At 41.2% G+C, this 24,649-nt stretch overlaps 1 protein-coding gene and 1 pseudogene across 1 annotated transcript in view; one reads left to right on the forward strand and one right to left on the reverse strand.

Annotated features, from left to right (window-relative positions):
* The window catches only part of LOC112541264 (uncharacterized), a 34,702-nt gene extending 13,247 nt beyond the window's left edge, over nt 1-21,455 (reverse strand). The window contains exons 1-11 of the mRNA XM_088129782.1: nt 21,329-21,455; nt 19,152-19,249; nt 18,654-18,767; nt 17,602-17,686; nt 14,556-14,626; nt 13,393-13,448; nt 9,414-9,454; nt 8,269-8,428; nt 6,758-6,842; nt 4,333-4,445; nt 775-942 (exon numbers count right to left, since the gene is read on the reverse strand). Coding sequence (XP_087985908.1) covers nt 775-942; nt 4,333-4,445; nt 6,758-6,842; nt 8,269-8,428; nt 9,414-9,454; nt 13,393-13,448; nt 14,556-14,626; nt 17,602-17,686; nt 18,654-18,767; nt 19,152-19,249; nt 21,329-21,453 — 1,116 coding nt within the window. The 5' untranslated portion in view covers nt 21,454-21,455. The remainder of the gene's footprint in view (nt 1-774; nt 943-4,332; nt 4,446-6,757; nt 6,843-8,268; nt 8,429-9,413; nt 9,455-13,392; nt 13,449-14,555; nt 14,627-17,601; nt 17,687-18,653; nt 18,768-19,151; nt 19,250-21,328) is intronic.
* Nucleotides 13,778-13,955, forward strand: LOC112541265 (U2 spliceosomal RNA; annotated as a pseudogene).
* Nucleotides 21,456-24,649: the final 3,194 nt, after the last annotated feature.

A 24,649-nucleotide genomic window follows, 5' to 3' on the forward strand; every position in this document is an offset into this window, starting at 1 on the left:
GAAAGTTTGGCCCATGTCAGCAGAAGCAGCTGAAAATCTATAAATGAATTCATCTGGGAAGCAGCAACAGAAACTGCTGGTCATTTTCCATGTTAAGTAGACAAGGGAGAATGAGCCCATACCCATGTAAGAGAAACTAATAGACTACTTGGGGTAGGAGGTGCTAGAGTTGGGAAGATAATATTGCTCTTCTTAGAATCTTACAGATGGAATGGCCATTTAGCCCATTAATTCAATGACATTTTTTTAATTAATATATCCAAATTAAAGTATCTACAATAGATTGCTAATCTGGCCTCTACTGATAGGTTGCCAGTCCAAACCCTGGAAGAACTGGCAGTGTCTCATGTTCCAGCTTCACCAGGGGATTGTCAGAGGGAACAATCTTGCATATCCAGAATTAATTAATTAACTAATGTATTAATATTTTTAAAAGCGGGATTTGTATCCCACTTTTAATTGTTACAACAATTAAGGCATGTACATAATGCTCCCACATCCTATTTTTCCCAAGAGCTTTGTGAGATGGGTTGGGCTGAGAGAGAATGACTGGCCCAAAGTCATCCAGCTGGTTTCTGTGCACAAGGGAGGACTAGAACTGGGACCCCTGGTTTCTAATCCATCACCTTAACCCCTATACCAGATTGGCTCCATATCATATATCAGATCTGTATCAATGGCTTAGTAGCCGTACTGCTTCCTAAATCAGAGCTCTTTTAATGTACCTTAGAGGAGAGGTATATATAAGCAAGAATAGGTCAAAGCAGTACTCACATAAACCAAGAAGTCCTTTAAGGCACTTGAGACTTCTCCCACAGGAGAGATTGCTTTGGTGATGTGCTGAACTGTAACTGCTGTGGGTTGGATTTTTTCAGGCAGTCTAATTACTGCTTGGCCCTCAGATCCTTGGAATGCCCAGCAGTTTCCAGGGTGTACATCTGGCTAGAAACAGGAGGCAATTCACATAAATAAAATATTCCACAGATGCAGTTTAAATTCAGGTCCTGCAGGTTGACTTTTATGAGTGAGTGCAGTGACTACTGGAGTTTCTCCAGGAGTGCGATCAGGAGGTCAGATACATCAGCAAGGTAAACTATTTATTTATTTATTAAATTTGTCCCCACCCATCTACCCCCAATGGGGGACTCTGAGCGGCTCACAACTCATTAAAAACAATAAATAAATATACAATTAAAAGCCGATAATAATACACACTTACAAAAAATAAAGGAAAAAATCCAGGAGGCCGATGGTTCAAGGCAGCAACGCCAGGCCTCCAAGGGACTAGCCAACCCCACACTTGAGGATTTCCCTCCTGGCCCCAGGCCAGATGGCAGAGCCAAGTCTTCAGATCCCTCTGAAAGGCCAGGAGTGAGGGGGCCAATCTCACCTCCAGGGGCAAGATATTCCAAAGGGCGGGGGCTACAGCAGAGAAGGCCCGCCTTCTGGACCCTGCTAGTCGGAGCTCTTTGGCCAAGGGGGTCCGGAACATGCCCTCTCTGTGTGATTGGGTGGGATGGGTTGAAATTGTGGGGAAGAGGTGGTCCCTCAGGTAACCTGGTCCCATGCCATGTAGGGCTTTAAAGGTGATAACCAACACCTTGAATTGGACCCGGAAGCAGACCGGTACCCAAAGCAGCTCACGGAGCAATGGTGTTATGTGGGTCCCTCTTCGGGCCCCAAAAATGGCTCGTGTGGCTGCGCTCTGGACCAGCTGAAGCTTCCAGATACTCTTCAAGGGTAGCCCCATGTAGAGCGCATTGCAGTAGTCTATCTGGGAGAGAACAAGGGAGTGACTGTTCGAAGGGCATCCCGATCCAGGAAAGGGTATAACTGGTGCACAACCCTAAGTTGTGCAAAAGCCCTCCTGGCCACAGCTGCCACCTGCTCTTTGAGCAGGAGCCGTGAGTCCAGGAGGATCCCCAGATTACGTACTGGGTCTGTCTGGGGCAATGCTACCCCATCCAGCACCAACGATGACAAAATCCCAGATACAGAGGAGCCATTAACCCACAGCCACTCCGTCTTACCAGGGTTCAGCTGAAGCTTGTTGTTCCCCATCCAGACCCTTACAGCCTCCAGGCACCGTCAGAGGGAGGTCACAGCATCACTTACCTCACCTGGGATGGAGATGTATAATTGAGTATCATTAGCATACTGATGATACCTCATCCCATGATGACGGATGATCTCGCCCAGCGGTTTCATGTAGATGTTGAAAAGGAGCAGAGAGAGAACCAAACCCTGTGGCACCTCACAAAGGAAGGGCCGAGGATGGGACCTCTCGCTCCCTATCACCACCAACTGGGATCGGCCCTGAAGACAGGAGGTGAACCAGCACAGAACTGTGCCGCCCACCCCCAATTCCCTGAGCCGTCCCAACAGGATACTATGGTCGACGGTATCGAAAGCCGCTGAGAGATCAAGGAGAGCAAGGGTGGTCGCAGTTCCACCATCCCGCTCCCACCAGAGATCATCCATAAGTGCGACCAATGCCGTTTCCATTCCATAACTGGGCCTGAAACCTGACTGATAAGGGTCCAGATAATCCGTTTCCTCCAGGACCCTTTGGAGCTGTGATGCCACCACTTTCTCAACCACCTTCCCCAAGAAGGGGAGGTGGGAGACTGGACGAAAATTGTCCAGTACGGTAGGATCCAGGGAGGGCTTCTTGAGGAGGGGGTGCACCAACGCCTCTTTAAAGGGTGCTGGAAACACTTCCTCCTGCAAGGAAGTATTAACTATCACCTGGATCCAACCACATGTCACCTCCCGAGCTGCTTTCACCAGCCAGGAGGGACATAGGTCCAGATGACAAGTGGTGGCTCTCACAGTCTGGAGGATCCTGTCCACTTCCTCAGGAACAACAGGATTAAACTGTTCCCAGATAACTAGGTAAGAACGATCCCCTGGTATCTCCCCAGACTCTGCGCCATGCTCGGAGTCTAACTTGGAATCAATCCAAGCGGTTTTATCCTGCAGATGCTCTGAAAATTCCTCCATGTGGCCCTGCAAATGAATCCCCAGATCCCCCCTACCAAGGAGGGACCTAGTGATCCCAAACAGGGCTGCCAGGCGGCACTCTGTGGATGCGATAATGGCAGAGAAGTAATGGCGCTTCGCTGCTCTTATTGTCACAATGTAGGCCTTGATAGCAGCTCTAACCTGTGTTTGGTCGGATTCGGTCTTTGTCTTCCTCCAACGGTGCTCTAGATGTCTCTTGACCCCTCTTCAGCACCCTCAACTCCTCCGTAAACCATGGGGAGTGTCAGGGCTGATGTGGCAAGAGAGGTCGCATAGGTGCGACCTAAACTATTATTTGATAAATGGTCTTCTGTATTTAACCCAGAATAATAGCTCAGTGAGTGTAAGTCTTCCAATCAATTGCAACCAGTAAAATGTCAATCTTTCCCTGTTCCTCCCTTTTGAATGAGGCATTCCCTCTTTTTTTTTAGATCTCACAAAGGAGGAGGAGGAGAATGGGTTGGAAAGGCCCAAGATCTCCAACGCTTTTATTTGCATCCCCCTAGAGATGAAGGGAATGGATGAGGGACTAGAAAAATGATTACATAAGGCTGAGGAAAGTAGAAGAAGGTGAAAAGAACAGATAAAGGGGATGGATGGGATAGAGGGGATTACAGGAATATCCCTGGAAGAGCAACAGATTAATACTAGAGATGGCAAGTTGGCAAGCAACTTTAAAGGCGGCAACACAAAATAGCACAAACAATTCCAGATTTACATTCAGAAATGTAAATGTAAATGTAAATGCCCCCCAAACAGCATAATCTAGGGAAGATTTGGCATGGGGCAGAGGAGAAGGGGAACGTTCTACACTTCTCTGGAATATTCTGTTTTTGAATTGGTGAGTTTTGTGCATCCTTCACCCTGCACTAAACTAAACGAAATCATATTATTGTGATTTGTGAAGTCAGTCTTAATATGATGCAAGGAAATGCAACAGTTATATTTTCAAATTGGGACAAAATGAGTCCTGAGGAATTTCAGAAAAAGTTGTCAGAGCCATACACAAAAATGTGCACAATGAGCATAATAAGTCACACCAAGCTTACCTTCACTGATCTCAAAGAAGTTAAACAGGGTCAGACTTTGTCAGTATTTGGATTGTAGGCTAGACTGAGACGTTTAAAAAAAATCCAGAAGAAAATAATGACAAACGCTTTGGTATTGTTGCCAAGAAAACAACAGGGGTAAGTCCATGTAGTTACAACAAATCAAGCTGGATTCAAGGGACACTACTTTTTTTCTAGTTGAGTAATTGTACTATTCCATTGAACTAATTTCTTAGTAGCAATGACAGAAATACTGCACCTGTAGAATAGTATCAGGGGGGTTGGCTGAAGAGATGGATAAAAAAGACCAGCAGTTTTCCAGATACTCAGACACATAACTCTTAGATGTCCTGTCTTTATCGATGGTGGCTCCTAGAGAGAGAGAGAGAGAGAGAGAGATAACGTGCCCTCAAGTTGTTTTCAACTCCTAGTGAACACATAAATAGAATTTCTCCATGAAGATAGATGATTTTTAAAAAGGCTAGAATTAGTACAGAGTAAGATACAATGAAACTTCTTATCAGAAATTACATTCATTCATATGTAATTTCCCAATATCAATTCACCTTTGGACAGCTCATTGTAGAGAGAGAAGGAAATCTGTCAAAAATTATTTCAAGTCACTGCCTTATTTTTTCCAATCTTCAATTCAGTTCTATTCCATTCTCATATCAGTCTGCTCAACATGTATATTTATGTATATGTTTGTGTGTTCCTTTCCCTATCACGCTCATTTTTGCAAGCACTTTCCCTTAATATAGTACATTTCCTCCAAACACTTTCCAAGTATACACTATTGAGTACAATTTGCTTGAGTCGTAAGCTGCATTGCAACCTTTGGAAAATATTTGGTTACGGGCACAAAAATTATGTCCCGTTTGCATATAGGTCCATAAAGTCAAAACTGGTTGGCTAAATTCATATTGAGAATAAATGCATTCCTCTTTGATCACTAGGAGACAGACACTACGTGACTCATTTTGTTCTATTTCAGACATAAGTAGCTAGATATTATTTAACGGGGTTCTCCTGAGAATTGAACTCATGGACCTTAGCGTTGTTGTGGTGGTGGCTGTTATTATTCATATGTCACCTGACTCCCAGAGACCCTGGGCAGTTGTACATCAATTTTGTACAGTGCAGCAACTTCAGAAGTGATCCAGGTCTTGGGACCCAGCAGAAGTCAGATAAAACCTGTATACAGGGGCATGGAATAACGTAACAGCTGTATCTCTCTGCTCTGAGAGCATAAGAAAAGGTGGATTGTATATACTATTCAGATAGCTTTTTGTTCACTGCCAAACGTGAAGTTAAGGAAGTTGGTTCTACTACTTATTCTCAGATACTGAAACAGGCAGCTATTTCTAAAGAAACCAACCTCCTTGTCAAATTGGTAGATCCCTTTATTTAGGGATGTGTCCATGTTGCTACACTGGGTCATAGCTTCTGGACATCTGCAGCAGAAACCTTTATTCCCTCCCCCAGGGATCCAGTCAGGAGCAATCAGATGCTTCCAGAATTTTGGATGGAGAGAGAAAAGGGATAGCAGAAGGCTGCAGGGTATTAGGACTCCAGGTAAGTGGTGGCAGAATTAAGTGAACAAATGCTGGAAGCTTTTTAAAGCAACATTCCCTGCTTTCTGTGCCAGGAGATTATGTTCTTTCCATCCTTCCAGAAGTTAGAAGTTGAGGTCCAAACATGAGGGGTCTTCTAAGAGCTTGGCTTCTCAAATAAAGAGGTGCTATTGGTGTTCACAGAAGATTTAATGGGCTGCATATGTCTGCCAGAGGTCAAAAAAGTCAAGATGGGGGTCACAACCATGCGATCAAAGCCCCACCCCTTCTTTACATGCATTGCAATGGGGCTTTGATGGTTGTGGCCCCCATCTTGACTTTTTTGATCCCTTCCCTATGAATATCCCTGCTGGCTACTGAGAATAATGGAAGGCAGAACTGAGTGTTTTCTCCACAATGCACATGCCTCGGCTTCTGCTTACTTACTAAGATGACATGAGGGCTATGCTGGTGAAGGCATTTATAAGGGGGAAGTGGCAGATGAGAGATGGGGTGTGCAGGGGGTGCCCTTGCGTAGTCATGCTCCCTGCTTAGGTTTTACTGAAGGAGATTTTTCTCCCCCATCTTGGTTACTTCTAGTTGTGGGGGTGGGATGAGGGAGAAAATGATCAGCAACTGGAACAATATCCCTCCCTCAAAAATTTGCACTTGCACATTTCCCTCCTTCATAAGCACTCTGGTTAGCATTAGAGGCCACCCTACACTTACCCATACATGTTTCCTCAGGGGAACCTATGCCAACTAGATGGCAGCACCTAGCTAGCCCTGGCTGATCTTAAAAAGTGAAACAGGATTGGACCTGGTTACTACCTGGATGGGAGACCATCAGAAAGCCCAGGGCTGCAGACTAGACTGCAAAGTAAAAACCACAGCAAACACTCAGACGAAAGTGACAGCAAACTACTTTCATATTACTGTCATGAAAACTGTAGACCTGCATTCATGAAGTGATCAGGACTCATACTTCAGATGAAAGAGAAGCTGGTCTATGACCATAATAAGAATTGATTTGATTTGATCTCCTTTTTAAGTGAGAATAGGCATTTAAATGACTTTCATAGAAGGAAAGAAGGAAACTTCAGGTGAAATGTAAGAACAGTTCAGCATTACCTACTGTTTTTTGAGCCCAGTCAGCCATTTGTACGTGATCTTCATAAATCTTCTTAAAAGTCAAATTGATCATGTCAAGCACTTGCTGTGAAGGAGGGGAAAAATCCATCAGGCGAATCTAAAGGAATGGTTTATTGCAAACATCAGTGACATACATTCAACACCATGAATTATAAATGGTACCATGACTTGGTTCCAGTTGCTGGCAACAGACTCAAGAATACGAGCATCATGTCCAAAGAGCCAAAATTTGCCAGTTCAGGAAAAAAATGTTTGTTCCTCAAGTTTGCTGAGTGAAGATAGGAATGAAGTGTGCCCAAGTGAATGGGCTGAAAAGGAATGTGAACTGGTATCCTGGAAATAATATTTCTTTTGCATCTAATTTTAGCTAAGGAAGAGTGGCTGCTGGTGCTTAAAACAGTGTGTACTACCCAGGCTTTTAGATAATATTCAGATGTCTTCATATCTGATTTAAGTACTTGGAAAAGCGATGGTTATGAAGCAGCACTGCAGCTAGCCCTGGGGCATGACTGAGAGCTCTATTTTAAATATCCTTCCTGCTTTCTCTAGGAACTGACTCAGCTCATCAATCTCGTCAAATCTTTCAGACCACTGTCAGATAGCATTTCATTTTGAGAGCCCCTAGCCAAAGGCACTTTTGAGCCAGTCCTCAAAAGACAAAACTCCATGGCAACACAGAAATCTTCATGCAATGCCTGTGATCTCTGGAGGTCAAGGCTGGGACTTCTGCAGAGGAGAAACTGGATGGAAAGGAGAGGTGATTTAATACTTCTCAGGACCACCAATCCATCTAGCCAGGCCATCTCACTCAGCAGGTTTGAGAACTACAAATTCCCCCTGAGGTTTTGTTAAATGGTAATTCCATAATTTTACTATTTTATTTACTTATTATTAAATGTGTATGCCACCCAACTCCCAACAACTCTAACTGCTATGTTTTGACCATAAAGACATCAAACAAATTGGAACATCTTTTACTATGAGTATCACTGTTACAAGTGACGGGAAACCCCTATCTGGGGGTTGTCCACATTTTTCCAGCCTAGATCCAGTAGTCCTACTATTTGCCTTGTGTTACTGCACACCTGGCACTTCCTTAGCCAAACAGACAAAATAACATCCATCATACAGTATAAGGTGCACAATGTCCTTGCTGAAGACATGTAAACACATAAAGAGCTAACTATACACCATGCAAGCCTATTTAGTCCTGGGATGTTGGTGTCCAGTATGAAATAATATATCCCTTGCAGCAGGAAAGGGACCCCCAATGTGAGTCAGTGTTTGGTATATTGCATTCAAACATTTAAAAACATATTTGGTACTCATGAGGCTGGGCATGAGAAGAAGCTTAATAGATGTTAATTTTGTAAAAGAAAAGTAAATTGGCAGGCTATGGTAGCAACAGATGTAAAAAGGAGAATGATAATCCAGAAAGATAGGAGAGCAGGGAATTTTTGAGATTCTTCAAAAGAAGAAACATCTCTTACATCTGTGTTCTCTCCTGGGATGTCACTTTCCTCAAGGATTTGCTTTACAGACCATAGGATGCCTTCGTTGATACTGCTGATCTCAGAACGCAGACGATCTGTCTCTTTTTTAAGGCTCTGAATTTCACGGATTTGTTCTTCAAGAAAATTTTGTGATTTCCTTGGAATAAGGGGGAGGGGAAATGGGTGTCAGGCATATAATATATGGGCTGCAAAACTCTGGAGACCCATTAGATGGCAGCAAAAGGATACAGACCTACAGACCCCCTACCGTCACCGCCATCTAGCGTTGCCCAGATCTTTGCAGGAGACTATTGTAAATATTCAAAACCGTTTGCCAGACCATTCCTTGGCCTGCAATGCATCAGCCAATGTGGGTACATAAGCCTGGAAATTAAGGATTAAGACATCTGTCCTGAATTTGAAGGATGCTAGGTTCAGAAAAGCTTATGTTAAGCACGCCTGACACCAATATCCTAAACATATGTACTCAGGAATCAATCTCATTGAATTCAGTGGAACTTACTCCCACAGAAATAGCCATAAGATTGCAGCTTAAATATTTTACCCAGGGGAGTGAAAGAATGTTCCACTGTTGTCTGCTACCCGAAAGCAAATGTATTAGGGTGCTTATCTGGAGAAGGCTTCCAATGTATTGGCAACCTTAAGATTGCCTGCAAAGTCTTCAACAATGGATAGAAATCAACTCAGGCCAAGGATGCGGTTGGTCAACCTGTTGTTTTAATCTTAATGCCTATGAGGTCATGAGGGCCGAGGCCGAAACTCATAGACGGCTCCCACTTGTCTAAGCCTGGCTGGGGAGATGCTGCATTTAAATAAACACCATCCCCCCTGAGATTTGTACAGCTCCCATCCTGACCTTATTTAAACAAGTCCTTAAACCCTGACTTTTCCTCCATGTCTTAGGTTTGAATGGGGGACAGACCTTTGTGTGGCATTTTGATTTATTAGATGAGATTTGTTCCTCTGGACTTTCTTTTTATTTTAGCTTATGTACATTCTTGTTTTTACTGCCATATTTTGTAAACTGCCCAGAGTCATGACAGATTGAGTGCTTATAAATTCAGTTAATGAGTAAAGTCCTTCTCTTTAAGAGACGTTGGAGGGAGGTGGAATTGCCTTACCAGAGTGCTTTCAGCTCACTTTCATACCGTTCTGTAAGTTCCTATTGGAGGAAAAACAAACAGATATGCTTCAACTTTAATATAAACAAACAATTTATAATGTGTGGACCCCAAACACAATTAATCTGTGACCATTTCAGGGAAAAAAAAATACTTCTTGACTTAGGTTCATTTCTATTCCTGCCCATTATGAATTATGTGGCAGATTAAAATTTTATCATACTGACTACAGATAGTCCTCATTTAGTGACTGCCTTGACAGTGAACATTCAGTTATGATGGTGATGAAAAAGTAACTTTGCAACCAATGCCCACATTTACCTTTGCAACGCCTCTCATTCACGTGTTTGCCATTACAGTCAGTTAGTACGGGCTGCCTTGTGCCTAATCCTTTTTTTTTCTTTCTTCCCCCCTCACAAAGCAGAGAGATTGCTTAAACAAGCTATCACTTCCTGAGTTGTTTTTCCCAGCAGCACTTCCCCAAAAGGTGCCAAGGGCAAGTTAACAAGTTCAGCTCTGTGACCTTAATTAGTTGATTAGAGCCTGCTGGAAGCTGCTGCCTGTTCTGTTTCAAGGTTGCAGGCACACATGCCCAGACACAGTTACTAAGGAACTGAAATATTTACTACCATTTATGCAGATAACAGCAGACGGGATCGTAATTCAAATACCTAGCAGAGAGCACTTGCCTGAAAAGTGCCGATTACAGTCCAAGAAGCAACAGAGTAGTCCAGATATGTTCCAAGAGTCACAGAATGCCAAATCAGATAGTCAGCTGGTCCAAGACTCAAGGGTTCACGGACTAGGCTACTGAACGGTTGTTTCCAACAAAGACTGAAAGCAAAGCAGCTACATAAATCTGTCTACAGACAGCCGGCTGCAATTACTCACCCTTTGCTTAGCAAGGAACCTCACTGAGGAGCATTGCTCTGCTCACCACTGCCTGCGTCTAGACCTGGGGCTTGGGGTTGTGCCTCATCATCTGACTGCTCCAGATGTCTGTGGCTAATCAGCCTCAGATAAATCTTGGCTTAATGATTCCTGAGGCTGACAATCCTGAAGTTGACAATCCACAGGCTCAACTGGAGCAACATGTCAGATTCTGAATGGCAGCTCATAACACTGCCTGAAATTGACCAGACCCTAATCAGTTTCACACTAAAGGCTTTTATTTGCTTCCTAAGCTGCTAGCAGCTGCATTCCTTTCAAGGTATATTCCCCATTGTGTGCCTGCTTCCTCTCTTGTAATCCCTTCCTCTCCAACGAATGTGAATACAAACACTAATTCCCTTCTTGCTAATTATCCCAGCACCAGGGTGAGCATTCCAAAGGGTGGGGAGTGGGGAAAAAGGGCTATAAGATTTGCCCTTTTACCTGGCTTCCTCATGAGTTGAGTTCCTGAAACCTTCCCCACTGTTTGGGCTGGCCCAGCTCTTTGGAGTCGTATCCTTCTGATGCTGTAAAGCATAGGAAAGCTGAAGTAAAATCATAAGCACAGTCATGGTCATATGATTTTTCACTTAGTGATCACTTTGTTTAACGACCAAGTTGCCAGTCTCAACTGCAGTCACTAAATGAGGACTACCTGTTATTGGAGGATGCAAAGATAGAGGAGCCAATCTTGCTATTTGAGCCATTCTTTTGTTTATTAATAAAGAAACCCAAATTTCAACCTTCAGTCCCATGATGCTGGCCTGGTCTTGTCCTGTCCAGTATATACACAAACTCACCTGCTGTTTCCATGTACAACATATACAACATTTCTGGCAGCCTCAAAACCCAAGCAAAGCAAGTGTGAATGGCACATCCTCTTTATGGTGCCCTCTTTTTTATTACCCAGCAAGGGCTGGTTTCCACTGAGAATTGGTACTCAGGAAAGGCTCTTTATGTGTGTGTACGTGTGTGAACAGTCACAGTGTCCTGGGGGTGAATGTGAAGTGCATTGCACCCTGGACTGCCCTTCCTAACAGGATTCTAGATAAAGCTCACACCTTATTATAGGGTCTGTTTGGTGATACAGCCTTTCTGGGCCTGAATCTCAATTTCTTGGTTGGGTGGCTGCTTAGCACTGCAGCCTGTGCCAAGTCTCAGTCTCTACAAAGCACCTGTAGATCTGCTTCCTAGGAGAGCAGCCGGGGGATGGTGTGGGGGAGGCAGGGAGCAGGACAGGCGGTTGCAGCAAACCCAGGCCTTTTAGGAAACACTGCCTTAAAGCAGTGCTTGGGGGATCTTTGTTCTCACATCCATGGTTTTTTCCCCTTATGGGAAAGAGACTTTGCACATGCTCAGATGCTCTGTCCAGGAGAATGATTTCTTTTTAATGGATCTGAAATATCAACATACTAATTTCAGGGCATATTCAAAATATCAGACAAGTTCAGGCAGTCTACTTAATCCTAAATCAAGCTTTCTTTGTGCCATAAGTGCCCATTTCTTTGGAAACAGTACTTTTCTGCCATGTTTTCATAGACTGACAGTTAGGAGAATTATCTGCCCACTTTGGAGAGAGACCTGTGATACCCCAGACCCAAATCTCAGTGGACATCTCTTTTTAAATATTTGATTGAAGTATCAGGCATAACTACAGTGACCATATTTTCTAGGAAAAAATAAAGGACAAACCTGAAAAAGGGGTAAATCTGAAAGAGGTTCATAAGGATTAAAAACAAATGGTTTATGTTCATAACTTTGCTTTACAAAGGAAAATTCAAGAGCAAAACCAAGAAAATAAATAATTAAAATAAATAAATCTAAAGGACAGATTTCTGAAATAAGGGACTGTTTCACAACTGAGAGCCAGTGTGGTGTGGTAGTTAGCTGTTGAACTACAGGTAGTCCTTGCTTAACAACCATTTGTTTAGTGACTGTTTGAAGTTATGATACTGAAAAAGCTACTTATGACCAATCCTTGCACTTATGATTGTCGCAGGGTCCCCACGGTCATGTGATTGCGACCCAGGCGCTTGGCAACTGGCACGTATTTATGACGGTTGCAGCATCCCGGGGTCATGTTATCACCATTTGCAACCTTCCCAGCCAGCTTCCGGTAAGCAAAATCAATGGGGAACCATGTGATTCACTAAATGACTGTGGGATTCACTTAGCAACCGTGGTGATTAGCTTAACGACCTCCACAAAAATGTTGTAAAATTGGGTGTGGTCACAAGATGCCTGACTTAACAACCACCCCACTTAACAATGAATTTTCTGGTCCCTATTGTGGTTAAGTGAGGACTACCTGTATTCCCTGTGAGGGATATTGTTTTGGGAGAAAAAAATCCTTCCTTCCTTCCTCCCTCCCTCCCTTCCTTCCAATTTATAAGGCTGCCCTACTCAAACAATGTGACTCTGAGTGGCATACAACAACAGAAAACAAACAATAAACCAAAAAAACACACCCATCCCACATAACATTAAAGTACATACAATATATAAAGATAAAAACCAAAATATATAAATGGCGACCAAGCATCATAACAGAACCACCAAAAGCCGGAGGAGGGAGCACTATGCATGCCACCTTCAGCTCCTCTGGAAAGGCAGGATAGAAATCTAACAAAGAAATAAGCAGATTTTTGCCTAGGACAAGAGTCGGTCAGTAATAAGCACCTCTCTGTCCCACCTGATGGTTTAAAAAAGTTTTCTTTCTTACATTGGAACTTGGCATCCTCAAAGAGAAGCACCAGCCTCTACCATCCTATTTACTTGCAAGAATGCTTTGGGACCCCGAAGTTCCTTCTGGGAAAACAGTATCCTGGTAGTTCACCTCTAGTAAATTGGTCTTTTGTGACTGGTGGCTATGCCCACAATGGTATCCATTTTGTGAATAGGTAAATCTCCAGCAGCAGCCTTTTTGTCCATGGGTCCATTGCATGCTTCCCAAATTCCCCATGTGCTTATAGCCCCAAAAGTTGCCCAATCTGGCCTAAAACAATTTTGATGACTTCCATTTTCTTTCCATGTCTGGAATGGTATTTACCTTTGATGATAGGCCATCTGATATTTTCAGGTATTGATAAAAGCAGTAAATGGTACCTGTAAGAAATAAGAAAAAAAAACCCCTCTGGCTGGTGCTATGCAGTTACTCTGGAATATCCAACCCTGCTTAAATGGGAAGAGTTTCTACAGTTAACTCTACAAATGCCTTTTAACTTGAAGCTTCATGTCCAAGATTCAACCTGGTTATTTCATGCAGAGGGAATTACTCAAGGGCATATTCGTAGCCTCACCTTTTCACACTCAACAATATTGCAAGTACAATTTGAAATTACATGACTTCCACCTATCTCTTAACTGGGATTTATTACAGAATGTCTACAGCAACTCTCAGCCAAGCCTTTTGAGTCCAGTTTAGTAAAAATATAATTGCTTCTTGGCCTTTTGGCTAAGATCAAGTGTAATAGTAAAAATATAAAATCTCCTTTGAGTTATGTTTGATGTCTGTTGACCATGGATATGTCCATGTAGTTTCCTTAGCACTTTTTGTGCCCCTGGAAGGACTGCAGACATGTAACGGACTAGAAAAGTTTTAGGAAAGACATCTCTTCCATGTTCTCCTCTTTTCCCAAAACTCTTCAAGAAGCAGATTAATCCTGCCTACACTGAGGTTTGGCAACTCTACTGAACACTGAACACTTTCTCTCCTCCATACTGAAAGAACAGAAACAGCTGGAAGACTGGTTTTATAAAAATACGGGAATACGGGAGTGTACACAAGAAAGGTATTATCACCACACATAGCCATTTCCTACTACTTGGGGGAGCATTCAAAAATTCACTTCTCCCTATCCAATACATGCCATCCAACCTTTTCTACTTCAATCACCTACCCAAATGTGCTCTTACAGAACCTCTTTCAGTGATGGAGGAAAATCTATATTTGCTGAGAAAAGGGTGAGTGGACATAGGGTGTACAGTAATGCGCCCTTGCATGTAGGTTGGATACTTCTGCTGTGTGCTTTCATGCGTCTTTGCCCTGCAAGAATCTGCAGCTGAACTCTTCTGGCTGGCTGCCTTTATCCCTAGATGTTGGGACTTCTGACATTCAAATGCTCAACATGAGAACCTTTTATGTCAGAGTAATGACAACCTGCCCGCTATTCAGATGCTTCTCAAATTTCAAGTGGAACAATGAGTACTTACCACAAATGATCAGGACAGCTATGATCAGGCGTTTCAAACCTTTCATACAGTTTGCCATAGTGATCCGCTCTCTAAGGAGGAAGGTAGGGTCATTAAAATGGAGGGAACAATTCTTGGGAACCAGCAAGGATGAGAGTAGGGATCTTGATAACAGCAAAGATCCTGGGGCATTGCTGGCTCCCTCCCTAAAGGAATAACGGCTAACCAGAGAGGTTCATTAACAAGTCATTTTAAGGGTTGCTGCTACTTCAGGTCTTTCTCCTCTCTTCCTTGCTTGATGTCTATCATAAAACAATGCATGGTATGACATCATCCAACAGGGTCTTTCCCCACCCCCAGTGCCAATGATATCACATCATGTATTATGGCTATCCATAATTGCATGAGAGAGGGAACAAACACCTAAGAAGCTGTATTATATTGAGTCCAACCAGTTCAGCCCTATTTAAGTTGTTAGCAGCATTCTTAGATTTCACATGGGGATCTTTCCCAGACTTGACTGGACATGCCAAAAATGGAATCAGAAATTGTCTGCATGCTACTGTTAGCTAAATTTGAGAGTTTTTGACTCTCCTCAATTCGGATTCAGTCCGGCAGAAGATCTGACATGAAAATACCAGCTGAGATTTTAAAGTTTTATTGAAAGCTTTGATGCATCAAACTCTAGGCAACGCTCAGGTTATTACATTGCTTGACCTTATCTGGTTCTTACTTTCTTAAGCAAAGACCAAAGGCAACTGGATTAAGATTGTGGTGTAGAAAGAATGGGACTTCTGATCCTGACTCAAATTGGGGGGAAGAGCTTGTACCTGCTAATTACATTTTTTTTTTTTTAATATGGAAAATTTCCTCACATTGCCAGAAGCAGAGGCAGATGGAACTAATTCAGATTGAAGGCACACAGCAGATTAAATGACTATTAGCCTGAGGCAAGATGGCATCATCTTGTCATCCCTATAAGGTAGACAAGACTAAGAAACCAATGCCATGAGTCAGGACTACTTTTACTGTAAAGCTATAACAACAGAATCTTGCAGGTCTGAATGTGTTTCTCTCCTCCCTTACTTTATCTTCGTGTGAACTAGGGAGGGGCCTGAGATGTTTTCTTGCATTATTTTCTTGGCCTGGGCTCAAGTGCCGCTTATCTAACTGTTGCCTTGGTAGCGGCTCTATCTCCTGTCCTTCAAGCCCATTCCCTCTGCCCTCCACACATCTTGGCTGAGTGAGAGAAACCTAAAATTAACCAGAAAGAGGCAGCCATCTTGACAGGTTGGGGGCAAATGATGAAATATGTATTATCATGCAAACCACATGACTTTTGTACTTTCATGCAATGTTGGGATGTGAGTATGAAAGGCCAGGGTTTACATCATGACACATATTTTGTCCTGTGCATATCATCATGGTCTGTGCTGGTTGCATATAAATTTTTAATTATTAGGCCATTATTCAATCTACAAGCATTTTTAAATCAGCTGGCTTGATGTGGGGGGGGGGGACATCTTTTATGCAAACTGTGCGCTCCAGATATCGAGACCACTTTAGGCTCTTTGAATGGTCTGTGCATCCCCATGTTCAGAGTTAAAGGGATTCTCAGAGAAGCTACAGTCCTTGGTCCATCTCAAAACCTCCTATTACAAACACGATAACCTGACTTTCTAGGGGCCTTAATAGCCTCTTCCCTTTTCTAGACATCAAAGCTTCAGCAAATATGAACATCACTATTTTTTTGTTGAAATATGTACTGATCCCATCACACAGTGAGTAAATGATTGTGAATTAAGCCTCTTAGTCCTTAGATCACTTTATATAGCTTGGGTACCAAGATTCTGCTCAGTAATAGACCTGAGCAGTGGCATGGTGATCTGAGCAGCTGACCCCAACCTTATTTCTCCCTCCATCCATACTGCTGATTTTGGTCTGTACCTACAGTGAGCCATTTCTGTTTGGGCTTGGTAGCTACCAGAGGTATAAAGGACTACCATTCATTTTATAGGCACAGTAATGAAGCCCAGTGGATTGCAGTGAAGTTGGTGCGAACCAGGAAAAGGTTAAAAACTTAAGCTAAAATCACAGCAAGTTTGCTCTTGCTAGACACTGAACTCTGGGATTATAGTTTATAAGAAGGTCAGGGAGGGAAAATAAAATGGAGGAGAAATAAGCGAGTATTGGGAATAGGCAAAGAATGAGCTCAGAAGCATGTAAAGATCTCACATTTGAGATGTGGAAAAGCAGAAGAGGGAGAGAGGAAAAGAAAAAGAAGGGTTGTTGAAAACTAAGAGCAGGATCAGCAGAAAGACTACTTGTGAGTAAGCCATAAAGGGGGAGATAACAAGCCCTTTCTTTCTTCCTGCTGCTAATGGAGGACAGAGGCAACTTGAATCCATGCAAAGGAGGACAGTAGGTATCTCAGCCAGTGAGGATAAGGCAAAGTTGGCAGCTTTCATCACCAAAGAAATTGCCCTGTGAGTTGGATGAAGGTTAGAGGTTTGGAGAAGCTAAGAGAAGTAAGCTGGAAGCTCAGTTTGGGGGAGGGACTTAGGACCAGGAAGAGAGTGAAAGGAGAACTGCTAATGAGACCTTGCAGAGTCTGTTGCAGAGAGCACTTTAAGAGCCAAGGAAGGGGGAAAGTTAATTGCAGGATAATTAATGTGTGTGTAAAATGCATAGTTAAAATACAGTAAAGTGGTGGAATAAATGAAATAATTTTATTTCATAAAACTATACACAATAATAAATTATTATATAATAATATATTATAAATTTATACATAATAAATACTAATAAAAATCATTTTATTGTAAAATTTAAAAATTACTTAAAATATATTAAGCAAAATAATTAAAATTAAAGAAGTGTTCGGGTAAAAACTCTTTAGTCTATTTAAATTCTTGCATAAGACAAGATAGTTTAATATATGACATTTCCAACCTCCATCCCTCCCAAGGTTTCTGAAATGGAGAAGACTATCAGATGCAAAGTTAGCTGTCTTGATTTTGATTTCTTTCCAAAAGCAGCTTCTGAACATTTTTATGCTGCTACTTACCTTACAAAGACGCAGGGTTGTAAAAGGTTTTGAAAGAGGCAGATAATAGTAAATGCCATAAGGCTGGGAATACCGCATATGGTTTCTGTGAGACAGAACAATTCACAAAACATGTAAGGAGTTATTTCTGAAGGTTTGTAAAGTAAATGGGAATATACTTTTTTGGTCATCTGATCTGCTGAGGGCTGTAGGTATGAAGATAATTAATATGTTCCTAATAAAGAAAAGAATTAAATGAGACTTGTAAATTTACAATTCAAACTCTTAGCAAATACACCAGTTACTACTATTTCTTGCCATTTATGCTGTTGCTATTATGATTCATCATGTCACAGCATGAGATGTAAGATCAAACCATATTTTTCTGAATAAGTGGTAGGTCTAGTCAACATTAAAACTAAAGATAAAATGTTCAGTTGCATTGGGATCTAGATCTGCATCCCAATTTAACAGACAAGGGTCTCCAAATTACTGGTGTGCAGAATTATACAATGTGGTGGGTTAATCTGAAATACAGCAGCTTATGTAAATATAGCCAATCACTACTGGCTATAGGTGCAATCCAGAAAAGATTAGGGCTTCTTGAATCCTACAATATATTTTAAGCTGTACACATCAGGAAGAAAATTATTGTGTCCAGTGGGTAGCCTTAATAATGGAAGTTTTCTGAGACACACTGTCCCTTTCCACATACAGGAAGTTGTAGATGAGAAAGATTGATGAGGGTATTCTCACCTCTGTCATTCTTGCATTTAGAGCTTACTATATGTTTAGAAGAACATGCAAGAGGATTTTTGATTCTGTACTACAGATCTAGTACCCCAGAAAAGCATGAGCACCACCAGTGGAAACATCTTGCTTCCATATTATTCCACCTCTCAAAGATATAACAATATTTGGCCATCATTAGATTCTAGAGTTGGAAGGTGTCTTGGAAGACTAACTTCCATCCCTGATTGAAGGCCGTCTAGCCTCTGCTTGAAGAATTTTAGCAGTCAAATGCACCATATTTTTAGGAAAGCTGTAGGGAAGTGGAACTGCTAGATACATACTCAGCACACTCTGTTCAGATGCAGCCGAAGAATTAGATGAGAAGGTGCTAGAGCTGGCCTCCCTTCCAATGACTTCTCTGGTAAATATTATTTGCCCTCTGTTTGACAAATCTCCTGTCAAGGAAAACCCATCTCGTTAGCCAATCATCACTATCATCCGATATCAACAGTTTCTGCCTTGAGTTTAAATGTGTCTAGTCTGCGGATTGGATTGGCAGCGGTTACTTTCACTTCCATCTGGATCTTGCTCTTTCCTTTCCTATTTGTATGTCTTGGCCCTCTTGATTAGATCCACCGCTATGGAGAAGATGTGAGGGAAACTGCACAATTATGCATTGTGAGGCCGATACTGGAGCTTTTAACTCTTTAGTGGATTTGTATATATAGAACTAAATTAGCAAAAGGTTCAAGTTGCAATCCTGAAATGTTTTTCTGCTTTTTATCTCCAGCCTCTAACCATAAATGGGCATCCAATGGCTAAATGTTTCTTGTACTCACTCCCATTTTCTTCTCCCTCTTCACAGATTGAAGTCATCTGGCTAGATGAGGTAGTAGACATCCTGGGGCAACCTCTTGTAGAATTACGCAGGTACCAGCTGAAAGGAGAGTTACAAATGATCTCCAATACTCTTCAAATTTACACATTAAGTTTAGCACCATTTGTCATTACAATGAAAAATAGTAACCCTTTATTCATGCTTTATAGTTGTGATATGGAGGCTGCCTGAAATATAACACATTATCTTAAGATACTGTTACACGATCTTGAATGGTGTTCCTTAGTTCCATCCATTGTGGCAACAGAGGATATTGCAATGAAAGTGCTATACCAGAGTTTGTAGTATTTACTATTCCCAAATGTTGGCCCTAGCCCATGTTTTCTCAAACTGTGAGGTGTACCTCCCATGGGGAGGTGCAGACAGTCCAGGGGAGGTGTGAAGAACCTTTTAGTTCCATTGTTACAATAAATCCACCTTTCCCAAAGTTTTATTGTATTGTTTTCATTGTTCATTTGTGTTCATGTTGGTATTTGGATTTTTAGGTGAGGTGTGTACATTACGATTACACTAAAGGGAGATGTGATGGCAAAACATTTAGGAACCCCTGCTCTAGCCTCTCTGAAGGCATGATTTTTCTTGTCAAGTGCAACCCAGCAGGCCATCTTTTCATCAAGTGTTCCCAAGCTGAAAAATGTTTGCCCATCTTGGTTCTAAACTGATCAGTATAAAGTGGGTGTCTTGCTGGCACAATAGATTGGTTATTAGTACATTTTTTACATTTATTCAGAGTTCACATACTGTAGCAGGTCAGTTCTCTTGACTGAGTTAAAACAGAGGACACTAAGTTCAATACATTGCAAATGAAAATCAGCCACTCACCTAAGACCTATTTGCCACGCATCTATAATCCATTCAGCCTTATTCAAAAATGTAATACTTATTAGGTAAGCTGATGTTAGCAAAATGCAGCGTATAAACTATGGAGGCATAAAGCTATCACAGTTGAGCTTCTCAGTAGAATGTGAAGCCATCCAAATCTGAAGGGGAAAAGATGACTCGGACAGGTGGAGATGCTCTAGTAGTATCTGTTAGCACTTCTTTAAACAAGTTTCTTTTTCTTCCTCTGGTTCCTACCATGAAATCACAGGAAAAGATATATTTGATTTAAGGAAGTGCCAGTAGGTCCTCTTGGGCACCCTCACATGCTCTGAGTCACTTTTCCCCCTTCATATCCAGATGACTCTACAGTCCAGTTTCTCAATAATATCATACACCCTGCCTTGAATTTCTTGGAGAAAGGGTGGGATGTTGGGTGCTATAAATAAGATTTTAAGAAATGCCAAATTCCATGTTCATCACATTACACAGTCTGTTGTTCGTTGATTGATTGATGTAGTGATTTCCAGTCTCTTCTTTTGAATGTTTACAGTTTTATTATATTAAGGTATATTTCAGTATATGGCATGGAGCACCTTTTCACAAGTCATTTTTATCTTACATAAATAATGTTCTGGTATCTGATACTCCTATGTACCTTTGAATATATTATTCCTAGGAAACCCTCTCTACCACTGTTTGCTAAAGGAATTATTGTGCAGTGGTTGCAGAATCATTGTTCATTGCAGAAAATTGAAAAGTATGATAAGAAACACACTTATATTTTGCCCAGGGATATGGCCAGGCTAGTTTGGCCCAGATGCCAAACTATGGCAAATTGAATATGAATTCTAAAATGCACTCAAAACTTCCCTACTGTTGTATGGCATAGTGGAAAAGAAATACTGGCCTTTCGGCAACTCATCTTTGTTGCTGACCCTCTCAGGGTAAGGTCAAGGATTCCTGGGTAAGATTGAAGAAACTCAAGAGCTAAGTGAACATATTTGGAAACCCAGTGATGCAATTCAGAGAATCATTTACAACCAATTGGTGAATTGCAATGGCATATGTTCAGTCATATAATTATTGATAATGTCTTCTCAGTCTGCAAGAAGCTATACTGTACAACTGCAGCTGACTGGAAAATTGAGAGAGTTGTTGGTTGTGCTGGCTGGGAGTTCTGGGAATTGAAGCCTCAAAATAAGAACATTAATTTGAAGAAGACTGTCCTAGATTCTTCTTCACAGATATATTTATTATGTTACATTACCTAAATATAAATGCATACATTCTCTTTACCTATTTGACTGGGTCCCTCCTGATCCTGTTGTCTCATTGGAACTATTATCTTGAACAGTTGAGTTCTCTTGAAATCCTTGTGTTGCTTGACCTGGACATCTTTGCACAGAGCGTTTCCCATTCATCACTGAAAGAATAATGTGATAATTGGAAGTATTCTGAAAGAATTCTGTTGGCTTCTTCTTCTAACTTATTGTGGACACCAAAACTCAATACCAAAAAATTACAAACACAAAAAACACTCTGCTTTCAGCATGCCAAGATCAAAGTAGTATCCATTCTGTCTTTCCAATGCACTTCTGTGGTGTGTGAATATTATCTGCCTGACCTCCAGTGTGTGATGTCATAATAGGAACTCTACAGTGAGATAAATATGATGGTTTCATGACATCACAATAACATGCAAGTTAAGATTACATTGGCTGAGTAATTCCTCTAAAAACAAAACTCTGCCTTTTGTAGCAATTAGAGGCATATGATATTACCAGCAGGGAATTGTGTTCTCGTTTACAGCAAATATATGATCATGTACTTCTGTGTACTCATATTGGCATTTTTGGTGTTAGCCAAACAGAAGCTGGGACTCACATTTCCATCACAGTATTCCTATATCCTTTTATCAAGTTATTTAGGGGAGGGTCAGTAAGGAAGGGTACATACTTTGTCTCCACTGCAAAACCAGGAATTGATCCCAGGTTCAGTTTTTGGCACTGCAACGGAGATAATGTTGAACTAAATAGATCAGGGGTCCAAAGCCACTTCATTTGTTTTTAACCAGCCCCTTTCTACCAAGTGGCTTGTTGTAAACATCTTTTGCCAGAATCCACAGAAAGTTTGATGTTGTGAAAAGATCCAACAGTTATTACATTTTTCATAGTAACTGAAGATAACACTTCATATATCATTTGAAATAGAAGCTAATCCACAAAAGCTGATCCCTGTGAATGCATTTTTCCTCCATTGTGGGAGTCCTCAGTAGGAAATATGAGTACACAAAGCTAAGGAACTTTTTTTAAAATGACACAAAAGTTATTCTCAGATGAAGGAAAACAGAAATGAGTTGAAGTGCTGGATAGTTCCACTAGAGGTCAGTCTTAGTTCATGTCATAGCTACATCTCCACAGATAAAGCAGTAGAGCAGTGTTTCTCAACCTTGGCAACTTTAAGATGTGTGGACTTCAACTCCCAGAATTCCCCAGCCAGGGAATTCTGGGAGTTGAAGCCCACACATCTTAAAGTTGCCAAGGTTGAGAAACACTGCAGTAGAGAATCACTGCTTCCCAAGCCAAGATAGTAGAGCATTTTTCTCTCTTGCCCCTTTGCTGCTGTTTTATCTAGCAAGCCTCCATCTTGCAATAACAAAAAGCTTGTAAGATTGTGTGTGTGTATCATTAGATTGGAAGTTGTTTCTTCCTTGCTCAAGTCTTGGAGCCTCTCAAAGGCTAAAACATTGCATTATAGCACATATTTTAGAGATTCAAGTCAACTTCATCAGATTCATGCCAATCTAGGAGTAAGGAAGATCTGTTTATAAGAATTTGCTTCTGTTTTGTAAATTTACTGTAAGGAATGCAATGTATATGAAAAGCTGGTTCTACTACTACCTCACCATACTATTCACTAGCAAATGTGCACATGTATACAGTACAATATTCAAGAATCTTAACCCAAATATGAGTGCCTTTCCCATTTCATGGATAAGAGGATACCAGGGGCAGGGGAAGCAGATTCCACAAGGATCAAGGGATTGTTGTATAATCCTTATACTGGCCCCTAGTCTGTTTCTGACATCTATTCAAAATGCTGTGTTTGATCTTCAAATCCCTTCAAAGGGAATGAGTATCTGATAACATGTCCTTATATACTTTGACCACGTCCCCAGGTCTTCATGAGAAGACCTTCTCTGGATTCTCTGACCACTGAGCTATATTGAATGATTACTGGAGGAAACATTTCCTGGGAGGCTCACCTAGCTGAAGACCTTTTCATTTGCTCATATAGATTTTAAGAAGTTACACATGAAGGCACGACCTCACATATTTATCAGGAAGCTAGGACTGTCTATGTGCATAATGCATTTGTCTTCTCTCAAGCCCAGTTCTAATGTTAGTTGGGAGCATGTGGACACAGAAAAATTCTTTGCCATTTTTACACGAGTGAGTTATAAGACCTTAGGACATCATCCAGCCATTGCTGTGGCAATATATCACTAATCAAGGCCAATTTCATGTCGGCACAGCAGTAGCTCAGTGACATTGTATAGTGTTAGAACGGCCTTTGTGAGATCATTCCTATTCTTCACTTTTAATGTGAATTGTCAGGATTAGCAGGACCCACTTTCAGCAATTTGTCACAAAACTCTAATGGTACTGTGCTCCTAGATGTTGAACAGCGGCCACAGAAATGGGGGTTTCTCTGAAAATTAGGCTGCTGAACATAGAATTAATGAAGAAGCAGGAGTGGATATTGTTTTTAATGCATCTCAGTCTTGGAGCTAAATACAAAAATTAGGCTTGAAGCAACGGGCACTCAGAGGCACCCCATTCTTTGGATTGTGGCTGTGGCTTTGGCTTTGGCAAAAAAAGGTAGTTCTCTTAAGCGAGATGTCTATTGCACCCTAAATATAATGAAATCTGTATCATAATAAATAGACATTAGAAAGTATAATGGGTACAGAGATGAGAAATACCCATTCTTAAATAAGTACTTTACTAGAATTAAGATTGCACTGACATATAATAAGCACGTGCCATAAAATGCTGTAGCATGATTTCTATATTTTTCTTCCTTAACCTTCCTTGTGTATTTTCTTCCTTAACCTTGGACGAGTTAATGAAGGGCCAGATAGTTTAAATAAATAAATATCCCAGAAAATCTTTCATTTAATGTAGGCAAGGGCAACTTGTACCAAAATTCAGGGGTGATGTTTGCCCATGAAATTTGACAGAAAATGGTGATTTTGCTAAATGTAAAAGTTTAATGGGTAGGGGAAGAATTACATACTTTGGAGGGATTCTTGGATATAAGAATTGTTTAATATTAATTTTTTCCCCATTTCAGCATCATAGCCTGATCTGATATACCTCTCAGCAGCCCAAATTGCAGCAAGTAGTGGGTCATCAATTTTAAAAACTGTACTTCTGTATAGAATCATGAATATGAACTGAAGACATGTAAAATTAAACATTTTGAAATGTATACTGTAGATGGCTACAGTAGTTATACATTCTGAACAATGTCAGAGTAAGCCAAACAATGTGATTATCAAGGCATAAGTTCATGTTTATTAATCATTCATACCCAATTATTCCTTATTCCTTT

Source organism: Python bivittatus, unplaced genomic scaffold (genome assembly GCF_059951505.1).
Source record: "Python bivittatus isolate LINGU-HERP-01145 unplaced genomic scaffold, Pbiv_v1 ctg000850_np1212, whole genome shotgun sequence".
Lineage (NCBI taxonomy): Eukaryota > Metazoa > Chordata > Lepidosauria > Squamata > Pythonidae > Python > Python bivittatus.